The sequence below is a fragment of the Elgaria multicarinata genome, chromosome 14 (genome assembly GCF_023053635.1).
Source record: "Elgaria multicarinata webbii isolate HBS135686 ecotype San Diego chromosome 14, rElgMul1.1.pri, whole genome shotgun sequence".
Taxonomy (NCBI): domain Eukaryota; kingdom Metazoa; phylum Chordata; class Lepidosauria; order Squamata; family Anguidae; genus Elgaria; species Elgaria multicarinata.
In genome coordinates, this window is record NC_086184.1 from 29,193,927 (window position 1) to 29,218,686 (window position 24,760).

At 44.3% G+C, this 24,760-nt stretch overlaps 2 protein-coding genes across 2 annotated transcripts in view; one reads left to right on the forward strand and one right to left on the reverse strand.

Moving 5' to 3' along the window:
• Positions 1–3,212: 3,212 nt before the first annotated feature.
• On the forward strand, positions 3,213–19,002 carry ARL2BP (ADP ribosylation factor like GTPase 2 binding protein). Its single transcript, XM_063141123.1, has 7 exons — positions 3,213–3,343; positions 7,972–8,023; positions 10,545–10,606; positions 11,531–11,637; positions 13,341–13,426; positions 15,290–15,386; positions 17,205–19,002. The coding sequence occupies exons 2-7, from the start codon at positions 7,986–7,988 to the stop codon at positions 17,301–17,303; spliced, it is 489 nt and encodes a 162-aa protein (XP_062997193.1). The 5' UTR covers positions 3,213–3,343; positions 7,972–7,985; the 3' UTR covers positions 17,304–19,002.
• A 3,387-nt stretch (positions 19,003–22,389) lies between these two features.
• Positions 22,390–24,760, reverse strand: part of PLLP (plasmolipin) — a 37,113-nt gene continuing 34,742 nt past the window's right edge. Inside the window, exon 4 of the mRNA XM_063141374.1 lies at positions 22,390–23,933. Within this exon, the coding sequence (XP_062997444.1) occupies positions 23,814–23,933 (120 nt within the window). The 3' untranslated portion in view covers positions 22,390–23,813. The remainder of the gene's footprint in view (positions 23,934–24,760) is intronic.

The window sequence follows — 24,760 nt, forward strand, 5'->3', positions numbered from 1 at the left end:
AAATGTATGCCTCATAAATACAATTGTCTGGAAAGAAGTCTTCACTTTTCTGCGAAGTAGCCAAGATCCAATGCACCATGCAACTGATTCTTTCTTCCCAGATGGGCTTTAGCCTTTCATTTTTTGAACAAAACCCCCAAATACGTCAAGGGTGGGTGGATGTGGAATGCATCATGTCCAAAGAAAGCTAACAAAAAGAAATCCCACTGGATTTGCCATCTTGCCAAAATGCACTTAACTATCTTTTTTAAGAGTTGCTGCATCTCACTGTATTGCTGTGGTAACGTGTTAATTGCCAGATGCAAAAATTAGGTATTGATAATTTTATATTGGTCTTTCCATGCCCAGCTGGCTCTTGTATTGCTCTAGGTGGTTAATGGATTCTTTGAAAAGGAGGCTGTAATCACCTTTTTTCTTTCTAGAAGTTGCTCCGCGTTCCAGAACTGCCTGCACTGAAAGATGGGAAACTTTCCTACTGTGACCTTAAGTTATTTTAGCATCTAAGCCTGATTTGGGACAATTTCTCACCCCCCTGTATCCATCCCTCTTTATTCAGGAGGGGCCTGGGGCAGTGCTCATCTTGAGAGGCTATCTGGGGAGGCAACTTTCCTTCTGTGAACTTCCTTAAGTTAACTTATCTTGGATATAAGGAAGAGCTAGGGCCAAGATGTTCTAAAGTCAGCAAACCATTCTGAGAGCAACAAGAGTGCAAAAGGAATAACTAACGTTTAGAGTAATATGACCTAGCGGCCCTTCTGTTAAAACCACTTTTCTATTGCTCTTCATTTGTTTTTGTGGTTCCATGAATAGGCATTTAAGAGAGGTGTCATCCTTGGGTAGCAAACAAGTCACTCAGTTTTCCCTCTGTGAAAGTGAACAAAAACTTACTGTGGTATCGGCTTCCGCAGATACATGCTGTTTTGACAGATGTGTATCTAATTACACGGAGACAGATAAGGTGGGGAGAAGAAGGATATGTAATGTTTTACAAAGCGAGGTCAAAAAGCCCAGCAGTGCAAGAGAGGGGTGTGTTCCATTATTATGCAAAGCATAAATGCAAACAAAATCCAGGCTAGCACTCTCCAGATGTGTTGGACAACAACTTCCATTGGATGATGGGAGCTGCACCCAACACATCTGGAAGACAACAGGTTGAGAAAGACTGTTGCACAGCTGTGCAAGAGGAAAGACACTTGTGGATTAAGGTAAAATTCACTGTCCACACCAAACAAATGGTGACCTGACCTTGACTGATGACTTGTAGGCGTTTGGTGCAATGCCTCTGTATTCAAAGAGATGTGCTACACCCTAACCCAAAATATAATTTCAGAATATGCAAGCTTCCACAGGCACACATGACCCATCATAATGATAGGCCCTTTTGCTAGTATACAAGAAAATGGAATCTGTATTTAACCAAATAATTACAGCTATAGCTAGGTTCAAAGGTTTGTTGAAAGCGTGCAGAAGCAAACACCATTGGTGCGCTTTTGGACACAATATAGGCAGAACAGCTGCAACAGAGTAGTCATTTGCGTCCCAAGTACCCACCCAAAAGATAGTGCTGAATTTTCCTCTAATAAAATGGATTTAGCCTGTAAGAAGAGAAGTCGCTTTCCTGCTGTGGGGAGCTATTCCATCAATGCAGCAGTGTAAATGTGCCTGCTGTAGCCATTCAACCATGAAGTCAAGAGGACTTGCTCCTAAGTATGCACAGTATTGCTTTTATAATTAAAAGGACACAAACTTGATTTAATAAAGCTTGCAATGGGTGGCATACAGCTGAAATTATTTTAATGGGTATTTCCCCCAGCCACCCCAGTTCTTCCTTTTCACCTATGGAACAGGTTTGTGTTCAAACTCCAGTCCTGGCCTGAGCACAACTAATCAAAGCAATCATGGGGTACTTAAAGCTTAGACTTTAAAAAAAGAAAAGTTCATGGAGGAGAATATTTGCCACGATAGAGCTTCCATGTTAAAAGACAGTATACCTCTCTAGTACTAGATGTAGAGAGAAAAACCGCAGAAGATGGCTGTTGCATCCAGGGCTTCCTGCTAGAATATTGGACGGATGGATTTTACACGACTTCTCCAGCGAGAGACCAGTAGCACAGTGCATTGGGAGCAGAGTGTTAACACAGACTCCTCCTTTCCGTACACATTTGTAGTTCAACACATCCCTGGATCTTCCAGCCAGCATAGGAATATAACCTATGGCTGCGAGAGCTGGACCATAAGGAAAGCTGAGCGAAGGAAGATAGATGCTTTTGAACTGGGGTGTTGGAGGAAAATTCTGAGAGTGCCGTGGACTGCAAGAAGATCAAACCAGTCCATACTCCAGGAAATAAAGCCAGACTGCTCACTTGAGGGAATGGTATTAAAGGCAAAACTGAAGTATATAATGAGAAGACAGGACACCCTGGAGAAGATGCTGATGCTAGGGAAAGTGGAAGGCAAAAGGAAGAGGGGCCGACCAAGGGCAAGAGGGGTGGATGATATTTTGGAGGTGACAGACTTGACCTTGAGGGAGCTGGGGGTGGCGACAGCCAACAGAAAGCTCTGGCGTGGGCTGGTCCATGAAGTCACGAAGAGTCGGAAGCGACTGAACAAATAAACAACAACAAATGTTTAGAGGGCACCAGGATGCGGAAGGCTGGAGTAACCCACCTATAGTTGGGACATTCTAGATGCGCTGGCCTACAACTCCCAGAATTCCTGGCCATTGACTATGTTGGCTGGGGCTGCTGAGAGTTGAAGTCCAAATACCTGGAATGTACCTGATTGGGGAAGTCTGCCATGGAGCAATACATTTGAAGTTCCTCTGCAAGTCCGGGAGCACCAAGTCCAGCTACTTTGAAACTGTCCACTCTCCTGAACGCAGTTTCTTAAATTTCCCTTTCGCTCTTCTTTTTTAAAAATGAATTACCTATAAAGCAATTTTTTTTTGCTTTGTAAACCGCCCAGAGAGCTTCGGCTGTGGGGCGGTATATAAATGTCAATCAATCAATCCATCCTCCCTCCCTTCACATCTGGCTCAGCGGCTCCACGTGGTCTGGAGGGGGGGAGAGAGAACCCCGAAAGCCCCGCCTCTTTCCTCTGATTGGCTCCTTCCTTCCACGCCTGCTATTGGCCAGAGAAGCCTCCACCCAGCCGCCTCGGATTGGCTCCTTTCCACGCCACGCATTGGTCAACTCGCCCGGAGTTACCCGGAAGTGGCCGTTTCCTGGGCAACGGGAGGAAGAAGAGGAAGGCCGCGGCCCTTTTAACGGACTCTATGGGGAAGGCCGAAGCCTCCGCCTTTGTCTTGGTGGCGAGCGACGTGGCGGCGCTGGCTGGAGGACGGGTAGGAGCGGGGTTGCAGAGACCGAGGCCCCCTTCCCGGACGCCTGGGTGCCTTGCTGCCATCACAACAGCCCTGCTGGGTGGGCCCTGTGGCAGGTCCCCAACGTGGGTTTGGAATGGCGGCGGGTGGGGGTGGGAAGGGAAGGATAGGCTGCTGCTGACACTGGAGGCTCCATCTCGTGGCCACGAGCGCAGGCGAGTGTTTCTAGGCCACCTTTCAGGGCAGGTACGGGGTTCACCCCCCCCCCCCAGCAGCAGGAACCACCACCTACCACGTAGCCTTGGCTTTGCTGCCCCCAGGACCTTTTAGGCTCAGGCCCAACTCTTACTCATAGAACCATAGAATAGCAGGGTTGAAGGGGTCTACAAGGCCATCGAGTCCAACCCCCTGCTCAATGCAGGCCGCAAGGCCCTCCCTCCGTGAAGACACGCGGACTTTACGCGTTGACCTCACATTCTTCCCTCATGACCTGCCTCTCATGCAGCCACGAGCAGGAGGCAACAGGGTTTTATAAGGAAAGAAGGAGTTATTAATTACAGTAATAAGCTGTGGCTACTCAGATGGGCCTGGGGCACAGCCCCACAAGCAGAGCATGAGGCACAAGAGCCCTCTTCTACTTTAAGTCACTCATCTATTGGGTGGCATAGAAATGCAATAAATAGGAAAATAAATATATTATTTAAAGCATTTTAATCCCACTCCCCAGTTAGAAAAGGCTCCAAGAGCACCTTAAAACCAGGGGTGGGGGGAGAGAGTTCCTGCCTGCAGGCTTACAATCTAAAAAGATACAACTTATGGAAAGAGATGGGGAGGGAAGAGGAAAAGTGTACATAGTTTTCAGGGCTGGTGAAAAAGCACGGTTTCCTGTCTCATCTCCCAGGGGTGGGAAGCAGTCCAAGCTGTGTGATCTGATACTTGGAGAAAGACAACCTCTGAACTTGGAGGTTCTGTTTCATCCAACAGCAGTGGCTCAATTTGTTGCCTGCAAACTTTTCGAATCCTTTGTCGCAAGCTTCTCCAACCTAATGTGCTCTGGATAAGTTGGACTGCAATTCCCATTAGTTGGTGGTTGTGATCCATCAGATCTGGAGGGCACCAGATTGGGGAGGGGGGAGTCTGTGTTGAACTGTTCTCCATCCATGCCATAGTCCTGATTCAGCTCCCCACTGTCTCCAAGCAGGACTTGGAAATGTTCTGGAGAGCCATTGCCAGTCCGCGTAGACCAGTGTTGTGTTAATGTAAAAGTATGCACCCTGGAGCCCTCCAGATGTGTTAGACTGCAACTGCCACGATTCCCAGCCATCATGGGCATTGAGGTTCAACACATCTGGAACACACCACATTGGGGGAAGGTTGCTTTCTAGTTCAGCAAGCACCACTCCTTCCGCAGCAGTAGCCGGCCGGTTGTTTCCAGGAGGTGCACAAGCAAGTTTGTGCTCCTGCCGCTTCCCAGCTGATGTTATCCAGTAGCCTCCTGCCTCTGGACTTGAAGGTCCCTTATAACTATCATAGATAGGAGCCCCTGGGAGACCTGCCCTCCTTTGGCTAATCCCATATTAAAGCCAACTAAGCAAGTGATGGTTTCCATCTCCTGTAGCGGACAGTTCCATAAATAATGTTTCATGTGAAGAAAGTGCTACTTCACGCAACATGTAATTATCTGATTATGCAGGCTCCTAGTATTAGGAGCAGTACAACAATGGAATCATTTACCTAGGGAGGTTGTAGGCTCTCCCACACTAGAGGCATTCAAGAGGCAGCTGGACAACCATCTGTCAGGGATGCTTTAGGGTGGATTCCTGCATTGAGCAGGGGGTTGGACTCAATGGCCTTGTAGGCCCCTTCCAACTCTGCTATTCTATGATGATTCTATTTATTTATTTATTACATTTTTATACCGCCCAATAGCCGAAGCTCTCAGGGCGGTTCACAAAAATTAAAACCATAATAAAACAACCAACATGTTAAAAGCACAATTACAAAATACAGTATTAAAAAGCACAACCAGGATAAAACCACACAGCAAAGTTGATATAAGATTAAAATAGAGTTAGAACAGTAAAATTTAGGTTAAAATTAAGTGTTAAAATACTAAGAATAAAAAGGTCTTCAGCTGGCAACGAAAGGAGTACAGTGTAGGCTTCAGGCAGACCTCTCTGGGGAGCTCATTCCACAGCCGGGGTGCCACAGCGGAGAAAGCCCTCCTCCTAGTAGCCACCTGCCTCACTTCCTTTGGCAGGGGCTCACGGAGAAGGGCTCCTGTAGATGAACTTAAGGTCCAGGCAGGTACATATGGGAGGAGGCGTTCCTTCAAATAACCTGGCCCCAAACCGTTTAGGGCTTTAAATGTCAATACCAGCACTTTGAATTGGTGTTCAAATCGGTGATGGACTGTTTCCACAGCAACCAGAGATGTATCTGTTTGCCCAGGTGTTTTCGTGACCACTAGGATTGTCAGCTGCTCTTGGTTATTTATTATTTTATCACTGCTTTATTGATTGTTTCTATTGTACCTACTTCTGAACTACTTTGGTTTAAAAATAATAATAAAGTGGGGTTTTTTTCTGGAATAAATAATAATGTATGTAAATTTATTTGTTATGTGATGAAGCATTTTCTTTTGTCTGTTCTGAATGCCCCGCCAGACAATTACACAGGGAATAGTGCTCATGGTAACGAACAACATAAAATACACAATTATAATTAAAACATCAAAGCAAATCAATTGAAAAGAATCCCCATTATCGATTGTCCTTAACCTTTCTTTGGGTGGTGGGCAGATTTGGAATTTTGAGGGAGTGTCCCGGGTACGCTGTTTATTTATTTAAGCATTTTTATGCCGCCATTCAGCCAAAAAAGGCTCTCATGGCGGCTTACAAAAGTATTTCTTGACAGTCCCTGCCACAGGCTTACAATCTAAAAGACATGACACAAAAGGAAAGGGGATTGGGAGGGAAGAGGAGGGGGAAAAGGCCTGTTTACTGTTTTTAGCTTTTGTGAACCGCCCAGAGAGCTTTGGCTGTGGGGCGGTATATAAATGTAATAAAATAAATAATAAATACTCTCACAAAATGGCTGCCCATTCATAAAATCACTCCCAGGGTGGGCATAGCCAGTCACAAAATGCTCGTTTCCCCACAGGCAAACTGGTGAGACTAAAAGAAAATTAACTTGCCCAAGAAGCTAAGTACAAGGTTGAGGTAGGGTCTGAACTCCAAAACAAAGCCACTCCTGTGAACCCAAATAAAGATAATGCTGGAGAGGAGCCTTTCACTTTGCAGCATGTTAACTGGGTTTTATTTTAAAAAGTCATATGGAATAAAATAAAGTTAAAATCCAGAAGGGCAGGGAGCCTGCAGGTGCCAAGAGAGATGTCTCTGCCTCCAATCGTGCCTGTGGATGCTGCATTGGAGACCACAGATAGGTTGAGAGAGAAGCGCTTCCAGACGAGTGGGTGGTATGCTATTTCCAGATGGGCAGAAATACAAAAACTAGGGCACCAGTTGATTAAGAACCGAAGAATAAATGCTAAAGAGTATACAACTGTGCAAGAATATATTAATGGGTGACAAAGCAATATGTATGAAATAACTGTATAGAAATATTCAAAGTAAGCAGGAAAAGGTGAGTTGAACAGGTATACATGGAAAACACACTTGCTAGAAAATTATAACAAAAGCATGAGCAATGTTTTTGCAGATGGCCATAGCTTTAAATCAGTGTAACATAAAAGCGTAATTAGAAGAAAAGTTTTTTTACAGATCTGCAAAGGTTTTAGAGATATGCAAAGAGTTTCAGAAACGTGATAAAATAAACAGCCCAACAGAAGAGCATTAATGAGTTCAAACCTCATTAATTCCTGGCGACTCAATCAGCTTCAATAGCAGTAATTTCTGCACACAGGTGTGTTCGTCCTGCCCTTCAGGTCATTTTATATAAACCTATCTTAAAGGTGCAGGTTTGAATTCATTAACACTCTTTCGTTGGGCTGTTTATTTTATCATGTTTCTGAAACACTGTATTTGTCTCTCAGCCAAACTTCTTTCAAGGGGAATTAATTAAGATACTGGAACAGAGGCTGCCTAAGGTGTTCAACTTTTCTTTACTCCCACGGTGTTGTTCATTAGTGGCGGTGAGTTCCTAAACAGAAACGGTTTGAGACTTATCTGATGCTGTTTTCAAGTAATTATGTAACTTTATGTGGGGGGTGTATATCATTTTGTACTATGTACGTTTTTCAGTTCTTACAGATAAGAGGTCGCTCTTCTGAAGAAGCTAAACATGGTGAAACAGGCCTGAACCGGATTCCTGTAAAACTTTTGCATACCTGTAAAAGAAACTTGCTTTTTTCTAATTAAACTTTTGTTACACTGATTTAAACCTTTTCCCATCTGTAAAAACATTGCTCATTTCTGTTCAATTTATGCTTTTATGTTATACTGATTTTCTAGCATGTGTGTTTTCCATGTATACCTGTTAAACTCACCTATCCCTGCTTACTTTGTATATTTCTATATAGTTATTTCCAGATAGGTATCAGCCCTTACAATGAAGTCAGGGTAGTCAACATGCAGCCCTCGGATTCCAAGGAGAAATCAAAGTGTTTAAATGTTTGCTTTGTAAAACAGGTGACAAAGCAGTGATGGAGACTTTAGAAGAAGAAAACTTTGGAATATCTATGTAAGTATATTTCTACTTCTGCATTGCCACAGAAAATTTTTAAAAAATTAATATGCAGAACTTCATTTGAATTGTAAAAAAACAGTATGATGTAAAACTTTAATATGTAGGAACAGATATCAGCTCCTGTAAGAAGGTTTGGGACAGTAGTTGAAAAACAAGATCTTTTTCTAAAACATGCAGAATGAGAAGGAAGCTAATCTTGCAATATTAAAATTGGAATCCTCTGGCATCTTAAAAGCTAACAGATTGTTTGTTGCAGAAGCTTTTGTAGTCTTAGAGCCCACTTTGTCAGTTGCATGAAATATTATCCCCAATAGAATATATATGCATGCATACATGGGAACATAGATAAAAATAACAACAGTCAGGCCAAAAAGCCATGCAATCTAAGAGGTTCAATAGGTGTGTGTCACTTCTATGTAAAGCTCAAATGTATCCAAAATAAGGATGATTTCCAAAGTAGCAGTTGTGTGGGTCTGTTGTAGCAAAAGCAACCATCTTGTGGCAGCTTAAAGACAACCCATGCAGCCTAGATGATGGAGTCAGCTCTATTCCACAAAAGCATATGCCGTAAGTCTTCCGGTAGCCTTTCAGGTGAGAACCAAGAGCTATTCATAACAGCAGTCACTGATAATAAACACAGTCTTTTGAACTGCTGTTCTAACTTGATACCTGTCGTGAGAGAGACATCTCTGGTCTCAATACTAATGTTAATTTACTACGGTAAGGGTCCCCATTTTTATTATTATTATTTATTATTTATTTATATAGCACCATCGATGTACATGGTGCTGTACAGATAACACAGTAAATAGCAAGACCCTGCCGCATAGGCTTACAATCTAATAAATATGCTTTTGTTGAAGCATATATAAAATTGCTAGAAGGTTGTATGCATTTCATTCGTTATTGCTATGGATATATGCAAATCCATGTACATATATTTAAAAACTGGAAAAATAAAAACTTTAAAGTTTTGCAGGTACCATGTTGAAGACCCCTTCTTGGGCGTCATAGTTCCCACAGGCGCTGCATTGGGGACCCCTGTCCTAAGCATTTTTCTCCCCTTTTCCCACCCCCTGCTATTCTGAATTTCGTTGGGTAACCTCCAGTCCATTTCATTGGGTAACCTCAAGTCCAAGTATTAAGGACTCTCAGTAGTAGTAATACCCAACTCAACTTTTAATTGCAGCCATAAAGATATTCTTTACCTTGAAAGCGAGTTTCACCCCTAAGGGCATTCTAAACATAATTTTAAATGAATATATAAAAATCTTCTGATTGTGACAGATGGTTATCATCCCCCTTGTATATGGCTAGATGGCAGTAGATGTCAATAATTTCTCAAACTCTTTTGTCTCTTGGCTGTAAGGATTAATTAATTTAATCTTTTAGAATTTAAAAAAGCAATAAAGACTGATCTATTCTGGCAGGCCTATCCACTGAAATTTTAGAATGTTTTCAGGATGTTTTCAGGATGTTTTAATCATGTATGGTATGTTTTAATCCGTTTTAATATGTATTTTATGTCATGTTTTTATACTGTTTGTTTTATACTTTGAATTGTTTTGGTTTTTGTGAACCACCCAGGGAGCTTCGGCTATTGAGCGGTATAAAAATGCAATAAATAATAATAAGGTTAGGAACAATCTCTTCCTCATTTTTCATCACAGCAATTCATTGTTAGGCGCTTCATTCTTATTCCAAAGTAATGACAAGGGAGTAGAAGCTGAAGGATCATGACTTGTCCAGAATCTGACCTAGTGCCTTTATGGCTAAGTCGCAGTCTGAACTCAGGTCCAGCTTTGAGGTGTGGGTGGGGTCACAAAAAAAGGTCAAGTAAAATAATTTTGCCTTTTAGAAACTGTTGTGTGTGAATAAATGACAGCCTTAAGCCGAATGTAATGGGAGCTGGGGGAAAGATATATGTTCTCTGATGTGTAGTGAGAAAGAGCAGTTGCAAAGACTCGACCGTGAACCAGGAAGTCATATATGAAATCTCACCTGGGCATTGAGCCCTATAGATGATCTTTGGTAAACTTGTTCTTTTGATCTGAGCCTCCCATCTCTGGTTTGGGGATTATAATTCTGAACTACTTTACAGGTCTTTTGAAAGAATCACTAGGATAATGTATGAACAGTCTCGTGGTGCCTTAAAGACTAACATATTTATTATAGTATAAGCTTTTGTGGGCTACAGATCACTGCATCAGATGCATGAAGTATTTCCTGAGTTACTATTGTATACACTCATGGTTAGGATAGAAATTATAAGCAGTGAGGTCTGCTGTAGATGCATATTCTGGCAACTCAGTAAACAATTCAAGTGTTTTAGTCTTTAAGGTGCCACAAGATCCATTGTTGTGTTTGCTGCAACGGTCTACTGTGGCAGTCTGGAAATATGTGAAGTGCTTTGTGAATGCTCCTGTATGCTATAAAACTGCAAAGTTTATGTTACAATGATGCATATGCCGTCACCTTCCATGGTAACCTGAATCTAATTTCTCTTTTATTTTAGCTCTTCGCCTTCTGATGCTGAATTTGATGCTGTTGTCGGGTATTTGGAAGACATCATAATGGGTAAGTTCTGCTTTAGCTAATATTGCCCCCAAAGATCTGCAACAAGCAATCTGTCCTCTTGTTTGTAGATGGCTGGTTGAAATTGTATGCATTTGAAGTTCTTGATGAATTATTTCATAATCTCACTGTGTCTGTTGGGTGGACTTTTATTTCTGTGTTAGTTTGTATACTTGTGCATCTGATATTGTCTTCGCTGCCAGAACAAGGAATAGAAAGCTAATAAACAAAGTAGATACTCTGCAAGAAAGAAAGTGTTGGGCATTGGAAAATGGCAAAGTGTAAAACTTTCAGCATTTACTTCTGGCTGAAGTCGGAACTTGTATTCCTTACCTTTTACATGGAAGCAGAATTCTTACAAAATTCTTATCCCGTCTGGTTTTGGCTCCCAGACTAGCATAGCTGGTGCTCTGAATAGGGCCATTCCTTTTAATGGCTGGGGATACCCCACAGTATTGTTAATTAAGCATATTTTATGGAAAGGCAGATCTCAATAAATCGTTGATGTTTGAGGTGCTGTCCAGTAGATCGCAAAGCAATCCTTTTAATGCACAAGTGCTCAAGACCCATGCTCTGAATACAGTAGCTAAACGATGCCCAAGTAATTAATCTTGAATAAAGGATTGTGATTGTGTGCAGAGTGAATGCTCCAGGGAATTCGTGTTACTTCTCCATCTCCACTGCCGAGGTGAAACCTCGTTTATGCCAGTGACAAGAACTCCTCGTTCTGTAGGAGGCCCAACTAGCTGGCGGGAAATGTAGGCTGCTGCAAAGACTGTGCCCCCAGCTTGTTGCAGCTGTGCTCTTGTCACCGCTGACATGGGCCACACTGTCCTGGATTTCAAGTTGAGGACAGCACACCAATGAATGTGGCTACTGTCTGTCAGCCAAATGGCCACACTGAGTGCAACTGTGTTATGATTTCAGATGATGACTTCCAGCTCATACAAAGAAACTTCATGGATAAATACTACCAAGAGTTTGATGATACGGAGGAAAATAAGCTAATCTACACTCCTATTTTTAATGAATATGTAAGTGTATGTTTGGGGGTTTGATCATCTCTCCCACACACACATTGATGAACTTTGCCATCCAAATGTTTGCCATTGCTGGAGAGAAGCAGGGTTCTGTGAGCTTCAGTGATGAACAGGCAGCTAGAACATGCAAGTTGTAATAATGTGGGTTTTCGGGGAAATTTTGAACTGGATAAATTTTGGGGAAATTTTCCAATGCAAATTAGGGTAGTTTGGATGGGTAAAATTTCAGTTTGCATCCTGAATGATTTCAGTTTCCATTGTAACGTTTTCTGATGCCCTCGAACTAGGGTGGGCATTGTCTGGCCCTCCTGATGTTTTGGCCTACAATTCTCATTCGGCATAGCCAATAGGGCTTCTATGCCAGACGATGCCCTCCTCTGCCCTCCTCTGCCCTAAAGAGTGATCTAGCTTAGCAGGATTGTTTTACTTATATTTCGTTAACAGCAAAGCTTAAAAGTTACCCCATGTTGTTTTTTCTTTCTCTCTTAATGCACCATACATTTCATTGGAATACTTAATCGCCTGAAAAACATTAATTATAACTTTGAAAATGCCAGGATTTCCTAATGTCGTGTTTGCACTTGGCATCCTTTCATTGTTACTAATGAATTTATGAAATGGGGAAATGTCTGCCCAAAACAAACAAAAAAGCCCTGAAGAATTTTCTGCCGCACAGCACTGACAAGATGTTCTGGCTTCTATCACACACAGACTTCAGTGCAGATGCTGTCGGTCAACTAGTAAAGCTTCATAGCAGGTGGGGAATATGGGCCTCTTAGGACCACACCATCACTTTCCCCTCTGTGCCCATAGATTTTTATTCTTGGGGGACGGAGGCAGGCAGCAACCAGCCTGGCCAGCTCTTGCCTCTTTAATAGCAGCTTAACTGTTGACAGTTTTCTCATTGCTGCAGATCAAATGGCTGTTAAAGACACAGCTACAGGAGCTGGTTCAGAAACTGGGAACACTGGATGGCTTTTGAACACTTGTGGTTACTTGCAAGTGTTTAATTGGACTCTAAAAATCTGGTGTCTACTAATTTCTTTAGTCTCTTTCCTTGTAAAAGGAAAGGAAAGGAACCTCTTGTGCAAGCACTGAGTCATTACTGACTCTTGGAGGGACGCCGGCTTTCGTTGACGTTTTCTTGGCAGGCCTTATAGCGGGGTGGTTTGCCGTTGCCTTCCCCGGCCGTTATTACCTTTCCCCGGCTAGCTGGGTACTCATTTTACCGACCTCGGGAGGATGGAAGGCTGAGTCGACCCGAGCCGGCTGCCTGCAACCAGCTTCCGCTGGGATCGAACTCAGGCCGTGGGGAGAGTTTCAGCTGCAGAAACTGCTGCTTTACCGCTCTGCACCACACAAGGCTCTTGTAAAACTCTTTTAAAAACATTTAATGTCTCCTACATTAAGAGCCTGCAAGGTTCTTGCAACTTGGAGGCAATGAGCAGAAACTAAAAACAAATTTCTGCCTCGAGGCAGAGACTTTATTTCACGTATTTTAAGCTGGTGGATTCAACAGCTGCCGGTAGCTGCCTGTAACGTCTCCCACAAATGTGGTTCAGCAGTTGGAAGTCCAGTAAGCTTCGCCCATCTGTATAGCACTTGTCTTTGCTCCCCAAACAGTGAGATGATAGGAGCCAGATGTTTCTTTATGTCAACTTCAGTTGGAGATAATAATACTGTGTTTCCTGTTTTAGATCTGCTTGGTTGAGAAATATATTGAAGAAAAGCTCTTGGATAGGATTCCTGGTTTCAGCATGTCTGCATTCAACTTGTCATTACAGTAAGCTAGATACTTCAGTTGTGTTTGGGCTTTCATCTTCATTACCCTCCTTAATGCTTCAGTTGCTTTAAGATCATTGACCTTTGGGTGGAGCGGGAGAAGGTATTTGTACTTTATACCTGGGAACATCATCTTCCGGTTGTAGCACACCTTTTTTTAAGATCTGCTGCCAAGTCTGATCACACAAGTACATAAGGCTGCACCGTTTTTATTGCTGTCACTAAACAACCAGAATGCAGAGACCTTTGGCGATCTATTGCGAATCGCCCAGAGACCAAGGGTGCAGAACCTCTTTCAGCCTAAAGGCCAAATTACATTTCAGAGGAGATCTTGAGGGCCACATTCCAGTGGTGGGCGGGGGCCAAAAGCAAAAAGGGCTCGGCTAAAATGCCTAAAATATCAGCATAGTTTGACTTAAAGCTCTTATTGCCAGGAGCTAAAGCCTTAAGAGAAGCATTTCGGCCTTTTAGAATAGGGAAGAGGCTTTACAAAAGCCAGGAAGCCACCAGTCAATTGGTGCTTGGGGAAGGGGGTGTGGCTATCGTGGGGCCCCAAATCTCTAGATCCTGATCCACCTTCTGCGTGCCCCTGAGCCCAAAATGGTTGTGGCATGCAGCAGTAGAGAGCCAAACGGGGGTAAAGCTGTGTTTTTACTCTTAGCTCAGCTCCCTGAAGAGGGAAGGGCCCTTTTGTACTCACCCAGCCAGGCCTATACAAGCTCCACTTTAGAGATCCATGCAAGGTCCATCCAGCACCACATTTATTCTTGAGGGCTGCGTAGTGTTGACCATTCTGAAGATCGCGGAATGAAATCTGGTGTGGAATTTATATGCTGGTGCCTAGCAAATGGATCCTCAGAGCTGGTTTACACGTGGGCACATGTGGCGGAAACCTGCTGGTAAACTAGATGTTCATGAGTAGAGCTAACAGGAACGCCGGTGATTGCAGAAGCGTTTCCCCCTTTTAGATTGTGCAGCCACAGAAATTTCCTGCTTCTTGCTACAAAGCTGTGTGGGGTGGGGGATCACACACACCCCAGTGCAACAGTACAAATGTATTTAATTTAAAGGTCCAACATGTACATGTTTTTGAGCTGAATTTTCTTCAGGGATGCTTTGTATATATAATTAACAGTATTAATAACTGTGTGGGTTTTAGGTCTTCCCGTTTTCTTTTCTTTTTTCGGTGGGTTTGGCCCTTCTTCTTTCACTTGTTCAGTGAGTGGTTTGTATCTTACATTATTTATTTATTTTATTTATTTATTTAAGGATTTTTATGCCGCCATTCAGCCAAAAAAGGCTCTCACGGCGGCTTACAAAAGTATTTCTTGACAGTCCCTGCCCACAGGCTTACAATCTAAAAGACATGACACAAAAGGAAAGGGGATTGGGAGGGAGGAGGAGGAGGGGGGAAAGGAAAGCAAATTCAGGCACTACAATCTTAGTTGCAAAGTTCAGCAGTTACAGTTGGTAGCAGGAGAGAGGGGGCTCTCAGCTGGAGCTGGACCCAGGCACGGTGGAGAGGTGCCTGGCTGCTGCTTCCTCCCCCACTGGTGGCCTCTGCAGAGACAGTTGGTAGCAGGAGGGAGGGGGCTCTCAGCTGGAGCTGGACCCAGGCATTATTCACATGCATCTGTGCTCAGGGAGCATCCCAGAGGAGTCCCATTGTTTTCAGTACAAATTACTTCTATGTCAGGGGCTTATATAGGGAGTCTGATGAGTTAAAGAGAAAATTCAGATATTTTTCAGTAGAATCCCACACACACACATCCCGCCGCCCAATTTAGATTTTGTAACCCATCTTACTTCAAAGCTCTTTAAAATCTCTTGAGGTTAATGAGAGATCTAAATTCATCCCTTACAGGCAGCACAAGGATGAAATAGCTGGGGATATTTTTGACATGCTTCTCACATTTACTGACTTTCTGGCGTTTAAAGAAATGTTCCTGGACTACAGAGCTGTAAGTACCCCGAAGCCCAGAGCAGGTGGTCCGTCTTGCGTGGCCACGCTCTGCGCCACCTGGCAGGGGCTTTCGAAGGTCTCGTGTCAAGGTCCCCTTTCCCAGCCCTCTCCTACTCAAGCCCCTGGCACCTTGGATGCCATTTTTGGTGGAAAGGGGGGGGGCAAGGGAAAATCAAATCAATAAATTGTTTGTTTATGTATTTATCTGCATGCAAAGCGGGTGAAATCTATGCCTTAGCTGTGGCCATTGCCCTCTGCTTTTGCATTCTGCGAGTGAGAGATGGGACCCCCAATTCAGGAACGGTTTGAGGCTGCTTCAATCGTGATATTTTTCGTTCGCAGAAACAACTTCATGTATGAAGTAGCCCTGAACCCTAGTCAGGCCAAACTCTAGCATTCCAGATGAGGAAAGGTTCCCCTCGCTCCCCAGTTCTTCCCAAGTGCCCGGAGTGGGTGGGGGTATTTTCCCTGCTTTTTTTATAGGTGGGAAAACTGGGGCTAAACATGACTTGCCCAATGCCACCCAATGGAAGTTTGCATCTGCCATTACTTTTGTGGCCTGCATAAGCTAGTTAGGGCTAGGAACGTATACTGAGTCAGGCCCTTGGTCCATCTAGCCCAGTATTGCCAGCACTGACTGGCAGGTGCTCTACAGGGTTTCAGGCTGGAATTTTTCCAGCCCTCCCTGGAGATACTGCCAGGGATTGAACCTGGGACCTTCCGCATGCAAAGCAGGTGCTCTTCCACTGAGCCACGGCCCCTTTGATGTGTCAAGACCCATACATCTCCAGAAAGATTTATTCAGGAAAGAATGGAAGGGCGCGGTCAAACAGAATGTGCGTTCGGTGAAATTGGCACGCAGAAGGTCTGCATTTAGTCATTCAAAAAGTGTCATTAATGTGGATCTTAAACCACCGGTCGTAATGTTTTGCCTGAATAAGGAGGATTTGGAAAGGCCAAGAGGCTGAGAGAAATGTCCGCAAAGTGTCAGTTTCCAAAGCCAGAAAGTGTAAGGGGAAAATCACGGGCCAACCCTACTGCATTCCACCTTCCCACGCTGCCTCTCCTCAAGAGTAGTTAAGGATTTCATCTGTGATGTAGTGTGTTTGCATTACAGGCAGCCTGATGCTGTAGAGCAGCCTTCCTCAACCTGGGGCGCTCCAGATGTGTTGGACTGCATCTCCCAGAATGGCTGCTGTAGAGGTTTACTAAGAAATCAGTCTCACTGAATGCAGTGGGATTTACTCTCAAATAGGTGTGTCTAGGACCACAGCCATACTGCGGCAGTTCTCTGAATTCCAAAGATACCAGCTGAATGAACTAGAAGTACTCCTGATTAGAAAACTTCCACACTTGCGCCAGATGTACTGTGTGTGTGTGTGTGTGTGCACGATCCACCCATGCCCTTGATTGTTGTGGGGGTGAAGGACCAGTGTGGCAGAGGGCAAGATGGCTGGGGGAGAACATGGGTCTTGGAGGTTAGCTGGCCGACAATAGAGTCTAGGAAACTTGGAATAGTGATAGAAAGAGATCCGAGCGGTGTCTTGGTCACTAGAAGTCCTGCCCGGACTTGTCTGGCTTCACCCTCAGCAAGTGACGGTGAAATCTTTGCTTGTTTCTCAAGAAGGTGCCAGATTCCATGTGGAATTTCTTACCTGCAGAATTGCAGAAAATGAAAGCCCAGTGTTTGTGATGAACATGTGTCCTTTCCTGTCTGAAATCCTGCTATTTAGAAATGCCACTGAACTGGAGTTTATTGCTTTATTTACAATATTTATATAAATTCATATAAGTTCTTTTTTTTATCTCCGCCTAGGAGAAAGAAGGCCGAGGCCTGGACTTAAGTGGTGGATTAGTGGTGACGCCCTTAAGCAAGTCTTCCATGACGCCGTCCCAGAACAGCCTGCGACACTAGCTCTTGCCTCCAAAGGAGACACCGTCTTCACTTGGGATGTACTGAACGCTCAAGACCGCGGAAAAGATGAGCGTGATGCCTAGGGTTACAGACCGAATGACGTTTTGGCAGGCCTGGTCTTCTTCGCAGCCGCTCCTAGGAATTCGTGTCCCCCCATGATCAAGTATCACTCCGGCCCTGTTAAAATAATGGTCCCTTAGCACTCATGCTGTGCCAGCCAAGCTGGATTTTATGTCATGGAGATCAGCGAGTGCAATGATCTAAGAGGGCTGCTGTTTTTGTTCTTCAGAAGGAAACACAAAACCCTGGCATTTCTCCTGGTGAATGGTAATGGAAGGCATGCGTTGAACCTGCCTTGGTTCTAACCTCATAGCCTCCGTGAAGCCTCAGAACCACAACACATCTGGCCCAATGTTTTTAGTGTAGTTCTGAATGCCACACTACCATGTTTGACTCTTAACATGGTAGTGTGTGTGACAAATATATATGTATATATATTTAGCATGAAAATGTTATCTGTATTCTAGTAATTCTGAACTTGTAACTTCCCGGTTTGTCACCTCCAATGGACAATTGTGTTGCTCTCATAACTTGAGCTTAAAGACCTGAGCTGCAAAAGGAACCAGGTCCGTTTGGAAATCCCAAGTTTTCTTTCCTGGGAAACGTCATACCATGTATTGTTACTACCGTCAGTATGTTCCCTAGCATGGACGTTTCCCCCCAACTGCACTATCAGTGTGGTGTGTGTGTCTGGACTCTAAACACTCACCTACAACTGTTGTGGCTTCCAAGGAACCTTTTGGAATTCTAGTTCTGTGAAATGCAAATATTTCCCCTATTTTAAAACCAAACCAAACCCTGAAACACCGCTCCCCCAGGTCCCATAATGATATCTATGCTGGTCTTCTCCACTACAAATGTAAGCTGCTTTTAACTATCATGATTCCCCCAACAGGGAATCTCAGGAATTATGTGGCAGATCTATCCTGTATGATTCAATTACCTGTGAGCTCTGGAATTTCATCAGTGTTGGGTTTTCTGGAGACCTTTGCTTGTGCAACCTTGTGTGTGCGGCACTGTTTTTGCTATAGCTTTTGTTGGGCTCTTACAACAACAGACCTCCAGAACTTTACTGAGGTCTTTCTTCCTACATCCTGGCTAAGCCAGATCAGCTGATAATATCTGCCCATGATGTTGGACTAGCTCAATGTACACACATCCCAGTTTTTGCTTGCTCTGACATAGGTCTATGGGGCTCCTGCCCAGAAGGATGTAGTGATTGCTGCCATCTTGAATTCAGCCACACGGCAGAGCCAGCCAATAGAAGTAAGAAGTTCAAATCCCCAAGAGTCCCATTTTGTGTATAACCTGCCTTCATTCTACACTGGCTACACAGTGGTTAAGATCTTACGTATGTATTACCCATATGTATGCTCCTGTCATTCCTAGACTCAGCCATATCTGGGGAAGACTTTTTCCAAAGACACATAATGGAAGAGAGGCCAAAATAATTGAGACTAGCAGAGCCTTTCAAACTAATTCTTTTTCCATATAAGGAAAAGGAAGTGTTTCTTGCAATGTGGTTGGCTAAAAACCTCTTCCATTGCCATTTTTTGGGTGATTCACAATCTAGAACAGTATATGCTTGACAAATACTTGATTTGGAATAAATACTAGAGAGAGAAGGGAGTCAATTTAATGATTATGTGTTCACAGTTACTGTGGTGTTTCTCTTGCATAAGTTTCCCTTCTGGGTTTGAAAATGTTCTGTAATGTTTTCAAACTGTACGCTGATCTCGGATCTGGTTTGAAAGATCTTCAGCCAAAGCAGACTGTACATTGCGAGGGATATTGATTGTAAGTTTTCTGTGAGCCCTGTTTATTCTTGCAGGTCTCCATGTATATAAATAAGCAACTTTGAAGATACTGGTTTGTTAGTATTTAGCCATACTAACAAATCACACATTTTCAAACTGCTAGTGAAGCATGCTGAAAACGTTAACAGTATTTATTTTGGTGCTGTTTGCCTTCTCCGGTCCAGTCTTGGCCCTGTAGTTTTATCAGCAGTGAATAACAAGGATTGGAATCCAGAATCGGCTCCTGACAGCGAGTTTCCCACTTCCCTTGCTCTTTTCCACTTGACACAAACCTCTGTTTAACATCAAAAGCATTACGTTTAAACACCCAGAGCAGCTTTGAGGAGACACACAAGAAAAGGGATTTTCATTTTCTAGTCGTAAACAAAATGGCTTGGAGCAGCTTTCTCCAGCCTCTTTCCCCCCTAGATGTGTTGGATTACAACTCCCACCATTCCCAGGCAATAGGGCCAATTAATGTGTGTTGTAGTCCTGATACATTGGGAGGGGGGGTGATCGGGGAAGGCTGGGTTAGGTGCATTGGAGTCATTTTAATAGGGGCTCTATGGACTTTTAGAAGATGTCCCCTATGGTATTGAGTAGTCTAAAAAAGAAGAAATCCTTGGAGGGACTACAAAGGAAGCATCATGTGTGTGATGGCTAAGGTTGTACGGAGCCGGTACGCTGGCTTTACTTCTAGCGGTGTGTTAATGTGCGTCTTGTGTTGAAGCTCCTGAGGGAGCCCCGTGGAGACACTAAAAGTAACTATTGTTTTGTTTTGGATTAAACAACCAAGTTGAAAATAATCTTTTTCTGGGTGTGAAAATAGGAGTCATGGTGGATAGAATAATAGAATAGCAGATTTGGAAGGTGCCTGTAAGGCCATCGGGTCCAACCCCCTGCTCAATGCAGGAATCCACCCTAAAGCATCCCTGACAGATGGTTGTCCAGCTGCTTCTTGAAGGCCTCGAGTGTGGGAGAGCCCACAACCTCCCTAGGGAACTGATTCCATTGTCGTACTGCTCTAACAGGAAGTTTTTCCTAATGTCCAGCCGGAATCTGGCTTCCTGTCACTTGAGCCCGTTATTCCGTGTCCTGCACTCTAGGAGGATCGAGAAGAGATCCTGGCCCTCCTCTGTGTGACAACCTTTTAAGTATAGTTGAGCCTAACTTTGCAATAGTGTTTTCTCATTTGCACTTGTTTGGTGGAGTTGAAAAGGCCCTAGTTCGTTAACATTTAATTAGGCTCACATGCATGTAATTTTTTAAAAAACCAAGAATGTTGGGGTTTTTATTCTTGTAGCTGCCCACCCGCCCACCCACCCACCCACCGCTCCATTCTAGTCAAGGAACAATGTGTCTTCTACACTGGGTTGGAAGTCTTCAATCCTATAAGAATGGGTAGCAGGGGCGCTGCAGGGGACAGTAAGGCTATACTTTCTGAAATACCCTCTTCTATGCAAGCACTAAAGGTGCAGTAACTCTGTCCTCCATTGCAGCTCGGCTGCCAGTAAATGGTTGTCTTCATTCCCCTTGTAGCATCCAGTGGTGGTGATGGTGCCCACGAAGGGAATGCTGCATTGTGGGGGAGAGGAGAAGAGGGCCCCATCGTCACTCTTAACTCAGCCTTGCCCAACCCTGCATCCTCCAAGTGTGTTGGACGCATCTCCTATAAGTCTGAATCCAGCCTGGCAATGTCCAGTACATCTGGGGGACACCATGTTGGGAAAGGTGGCTCAGAAATATGGAACAGCTTGTAATGGGTATGAGGGTGTGGTCTGAAAGCCCATGATAACAGCAGCGCTTGTGTTGAGGCTAAGCTGGTCTGGGTCTAAGCAGTGCCAGGATGGGAGATTGCTTAGCACCTCCATCAAGGCTGCCTTGAGTTCCACATCAGGGAAGAAGGTCAGGGTGCAATACTTGTAAATCATATAAAGACAGCTTGCTCCCCTTACCAAGCCCTATTCTCCCTTGCAGAGCCCAGGTCATAGAATCATAGAATAGCAGAGTTGGAAGGGGGCCTACAAGGCCATCGAGTCTAACCCCCTGCTCAAGGCAGGAATCCACCCTAAAGAATCCCTGACAGATGGTTGTCCAGTTGCCTCTTGAAGGCCTCTAGTGTGGGAGAGCCCACCACCTCCCTAGGTAACTGATTCCATTGTTGTACTGCTCTAACAATCAGGAAGTTTTTCCTAATGTCCAGCCGGAACCTGGCTTCCTGTAACTTGAGCTCGTTATTCCGTGTCCTGCACTCTGGGAGGATCGAGAAGAGATCCTGGTCCTCCTCTGTGTGACAACCTCTCAAGCATTTGAAGAGTGCTATCATGTCTCCCCTCAATCTTTTCTTCTCCAGGCTAAACATGCCCAGTTCTTTCAGTCTCTCTTCATAGACCCCTGATCATCCTGGTTGCCCTCCTCTGAACACGCTCCAGCTTGTCTGCGTCCTTCTTGAATTGTGGAGCCCAGAACTGGACGCAATACTCTAGATGAGGCCTAACTAGGGCCGAATACAGAGGAACCAGTACCTCCCGTGATTTGGAAACTATACTTCTATTAATGCAGCCCAAAATAGCATTTGCCTTTCTTGCAGCCATATTGCACTGTTGGCTCCTATTCAGCTTGTGATCTACAACAATTCCAAGATCCTTCTCATTTGTAGTATTGCTGAGCCAAGTATCCCCCATCTTGTAACTGTGCCTTTGGTTTCTATTTCCTAAATGTAGAACTTGGCATTTATCCCTATTAAATTTCATTCTGCTGTTTTCAGCCCAGCACTCCAGCCTATCAAGATCACTTTGAAGTTTGTTTCTGTCTTCCAGGGTATTAGCTAGACCACCCAATTTTGTGTCATCTGCAAATCTGATCAGCGTTCCCTGCACCTCCTCATCCAAATCATTAATAAAAATGTTGAAGATGACTGAGCCCTGCGGTACCCCACTTGTTGCCTCTCCCCAGTTTGAGAAGGTTCCATTGAACTCCCCACTGCAGCATGAGCTAGACACGCCCCTTTCTGTCTGCCTCGCCGCAGAATGAAAGCTGAATTTCTCATGGGGCTGAATTCCATGCTAGGTAGGGGATGATATACTTGTGTGGTTCCATCAAGATGCCCACACTCCTCCTGTGAATATCCAGACCCTAGTGGGTGCTATCTAAAACGTTTTAAAAGGAGGGAGGCGGACATTCTCTGCCGATTCATATGAAAGGAGAAAGCTGCCAACGACACTATCATCTCGGAGAGAGATTTAGATTTTTTTTTAATTTAAAACAGAACATTTTTTAGAAATAACAAAATACTTGCTGTGTTCCTGTATCAGAAGCATCCCTGCTACTATGAAACATACTGTGTTAATCATTATACATTATTTACACAACAGTTGCACGTGGCTGGCATAACAGGAGGCTGCTGAGTTTGCTTTTTAGTTGATGTTAGTCCTGGTGAGTTGTGCAGGCTCGGCCGTCCCTGGAAACAGGCACCCTCTGGGCAGGTTCACACGTGCAAGATCATCCCGCGGTGACTGCATGTGCGAGCGGAGCATCCTGTTTCGAACACCACAAAGAGAACATATCATCTTAAAACAGAATGCTTTTCATTAAATGTAAACGCATGTGTAGAACAGGCTTGTGGAGTGACAAAGTCATGATTTGCACATGTGGCTACATCCTGCCAATGCTAGAACACCCAGATGTAATCCATTCATATGAAGGCTAGGGTCCCTCATGTGGCATCCCATGGAAATCTCTCTTTGTCCCCACCAGGGACCCTGCCCTTCTGATTTTTATTTATTTATTATTTATTTATTTATTACATTTCTATTCCGCCCAATAGCCGGAGCTCTAAATTTTTATTGTATTACTATTTTAAACTGATAGGCTGTCGAGCTGCAAAATGAAGCGCTGCCTTCCAGCATCATCTTAATTTGGGTTCTGAAGAGCACCTTTGCGTTTCGGAGCTCAGACCTCCCATTGCTGCCTTGTACTCAAAATCCTTGGGCAAGTTTCTTTCAGTCTCATCAGTTTGCCTTCTAGGAAATGGGTGTTTTGCAAATGGCTATGCTCACCCTGGCAGCCATTTTACGAACGGGCAAGCCTCCCCACCACCACGGAAGCCGCTTTGGGAGAGGACCCAAAACACATTTTCAAAATTCCAAATGCACCCACTGACCCAAAACGGCTAAGAACCCCTATATTAAGGACAGGGTACATTTCCATCACTTGATTATGATAAGTGGGATGAGTCCCATCTGGAAACATGCAAAACAACAACCCTCCATTGAAAAGCATTGTGTTAAAGGAAGTATGAGACACTACAGCATTTCTTGCTGTGGTGCGATATCTGTGGTGTCCCACAGTGCAAACCAGGAATCGTGGGTCTGTAAAGCAGCACTAGGTCATCTCTTGCAAGGTGTCCTGCCTCCACGGCTCAGCCACGCCGAAGCCAATCTACAGAGGATGCTGATTAGTGCAAAGTAGGGCTAGGCACTTACAGGTGGCATTAAAACAGCATATTTGGCATGGGCCATGCTAGAAGCTAGGACCAGGAATATCTTTCAGACACTACTAGGTCTGAAAGTGGAGGCGGGGGAGAGAACTTAAGCACCCAAGAGCCACTGCACGCCACAGTCAATCCACACTGATTCAAAATGGCCCACAGTTTTCAGGCATGATTAGAAAACGTCGCTTGGCTGGTTGCTGCATTGCTTCCGTATCCTCTCCAGGCTCGGATGCTGAGGCAGGCGCTGACCCCGTAGCCGATCATCACCAGGCATGCAAAGAACTGCAAAGACAGGAGGGAGGTGTTACCAGCGTATCGGGAGCTAGGGCAGCCTTCAGCAACCTGGCACCCTCCAGATGTGTTGGACTACGACCCCCATCATCCCTCAACCAGGTGCTGGCTAGGAGTGATGGACATTGTAGTCCAACACATCTGGAAAGCGCCAGATTTGGGAAGGCTGAGCTGTGGGCTAACCCTCACACCAAGCAGTGGATCACCACGGACCCCAAGAATCCCAGCAGGTGATCTGGAACCTCTCCAACCCCACCGTATGGAGAGAAAAAGTATGGAGGTTAGGGTGGCGAAGCCTGTGGGAAGAGACCGTCTGGGTTGTTTTCATAGATTTTATGGAAGCCTTTTCAGCAAGAGCGGGGCAAAAACACATTAAAATACATAGGTAGAAGGAAATGCTAAAGATGCGGCATTTCTTTTTGAGAATGTGTACGCAGTAGAGGCAATCCACTTTTTGGTTTTAAAATCTACATGCAAAATGGCTTGCCTTTTCAGCCCTGCAGGCAGCTGGAGTAGGAATGTAAAAGTAGCAGCAACTAGCTCTGTCCACGGATCTTTCTCGTACATTCGTTGGACCATATTAATAGTTGCCAAATGCAAGTGCTGAGTGATAGTGTGAAAGCCTTTCAAAAATTCAACCCAACAGTTGTTGATAAGCTAAAAAAGGATGACTTCCAGCTAGAAATATGCAAGAAATGTGCTTGTTTTTGAACCGGATTTGTCCAGTTTGCATCTCCCAGAACCGGACACAGAAACACAATCTACAGTCGAAGTCCACACATTTCTGAGCTCGCGAATGAAAAATACGCAGAAAAATA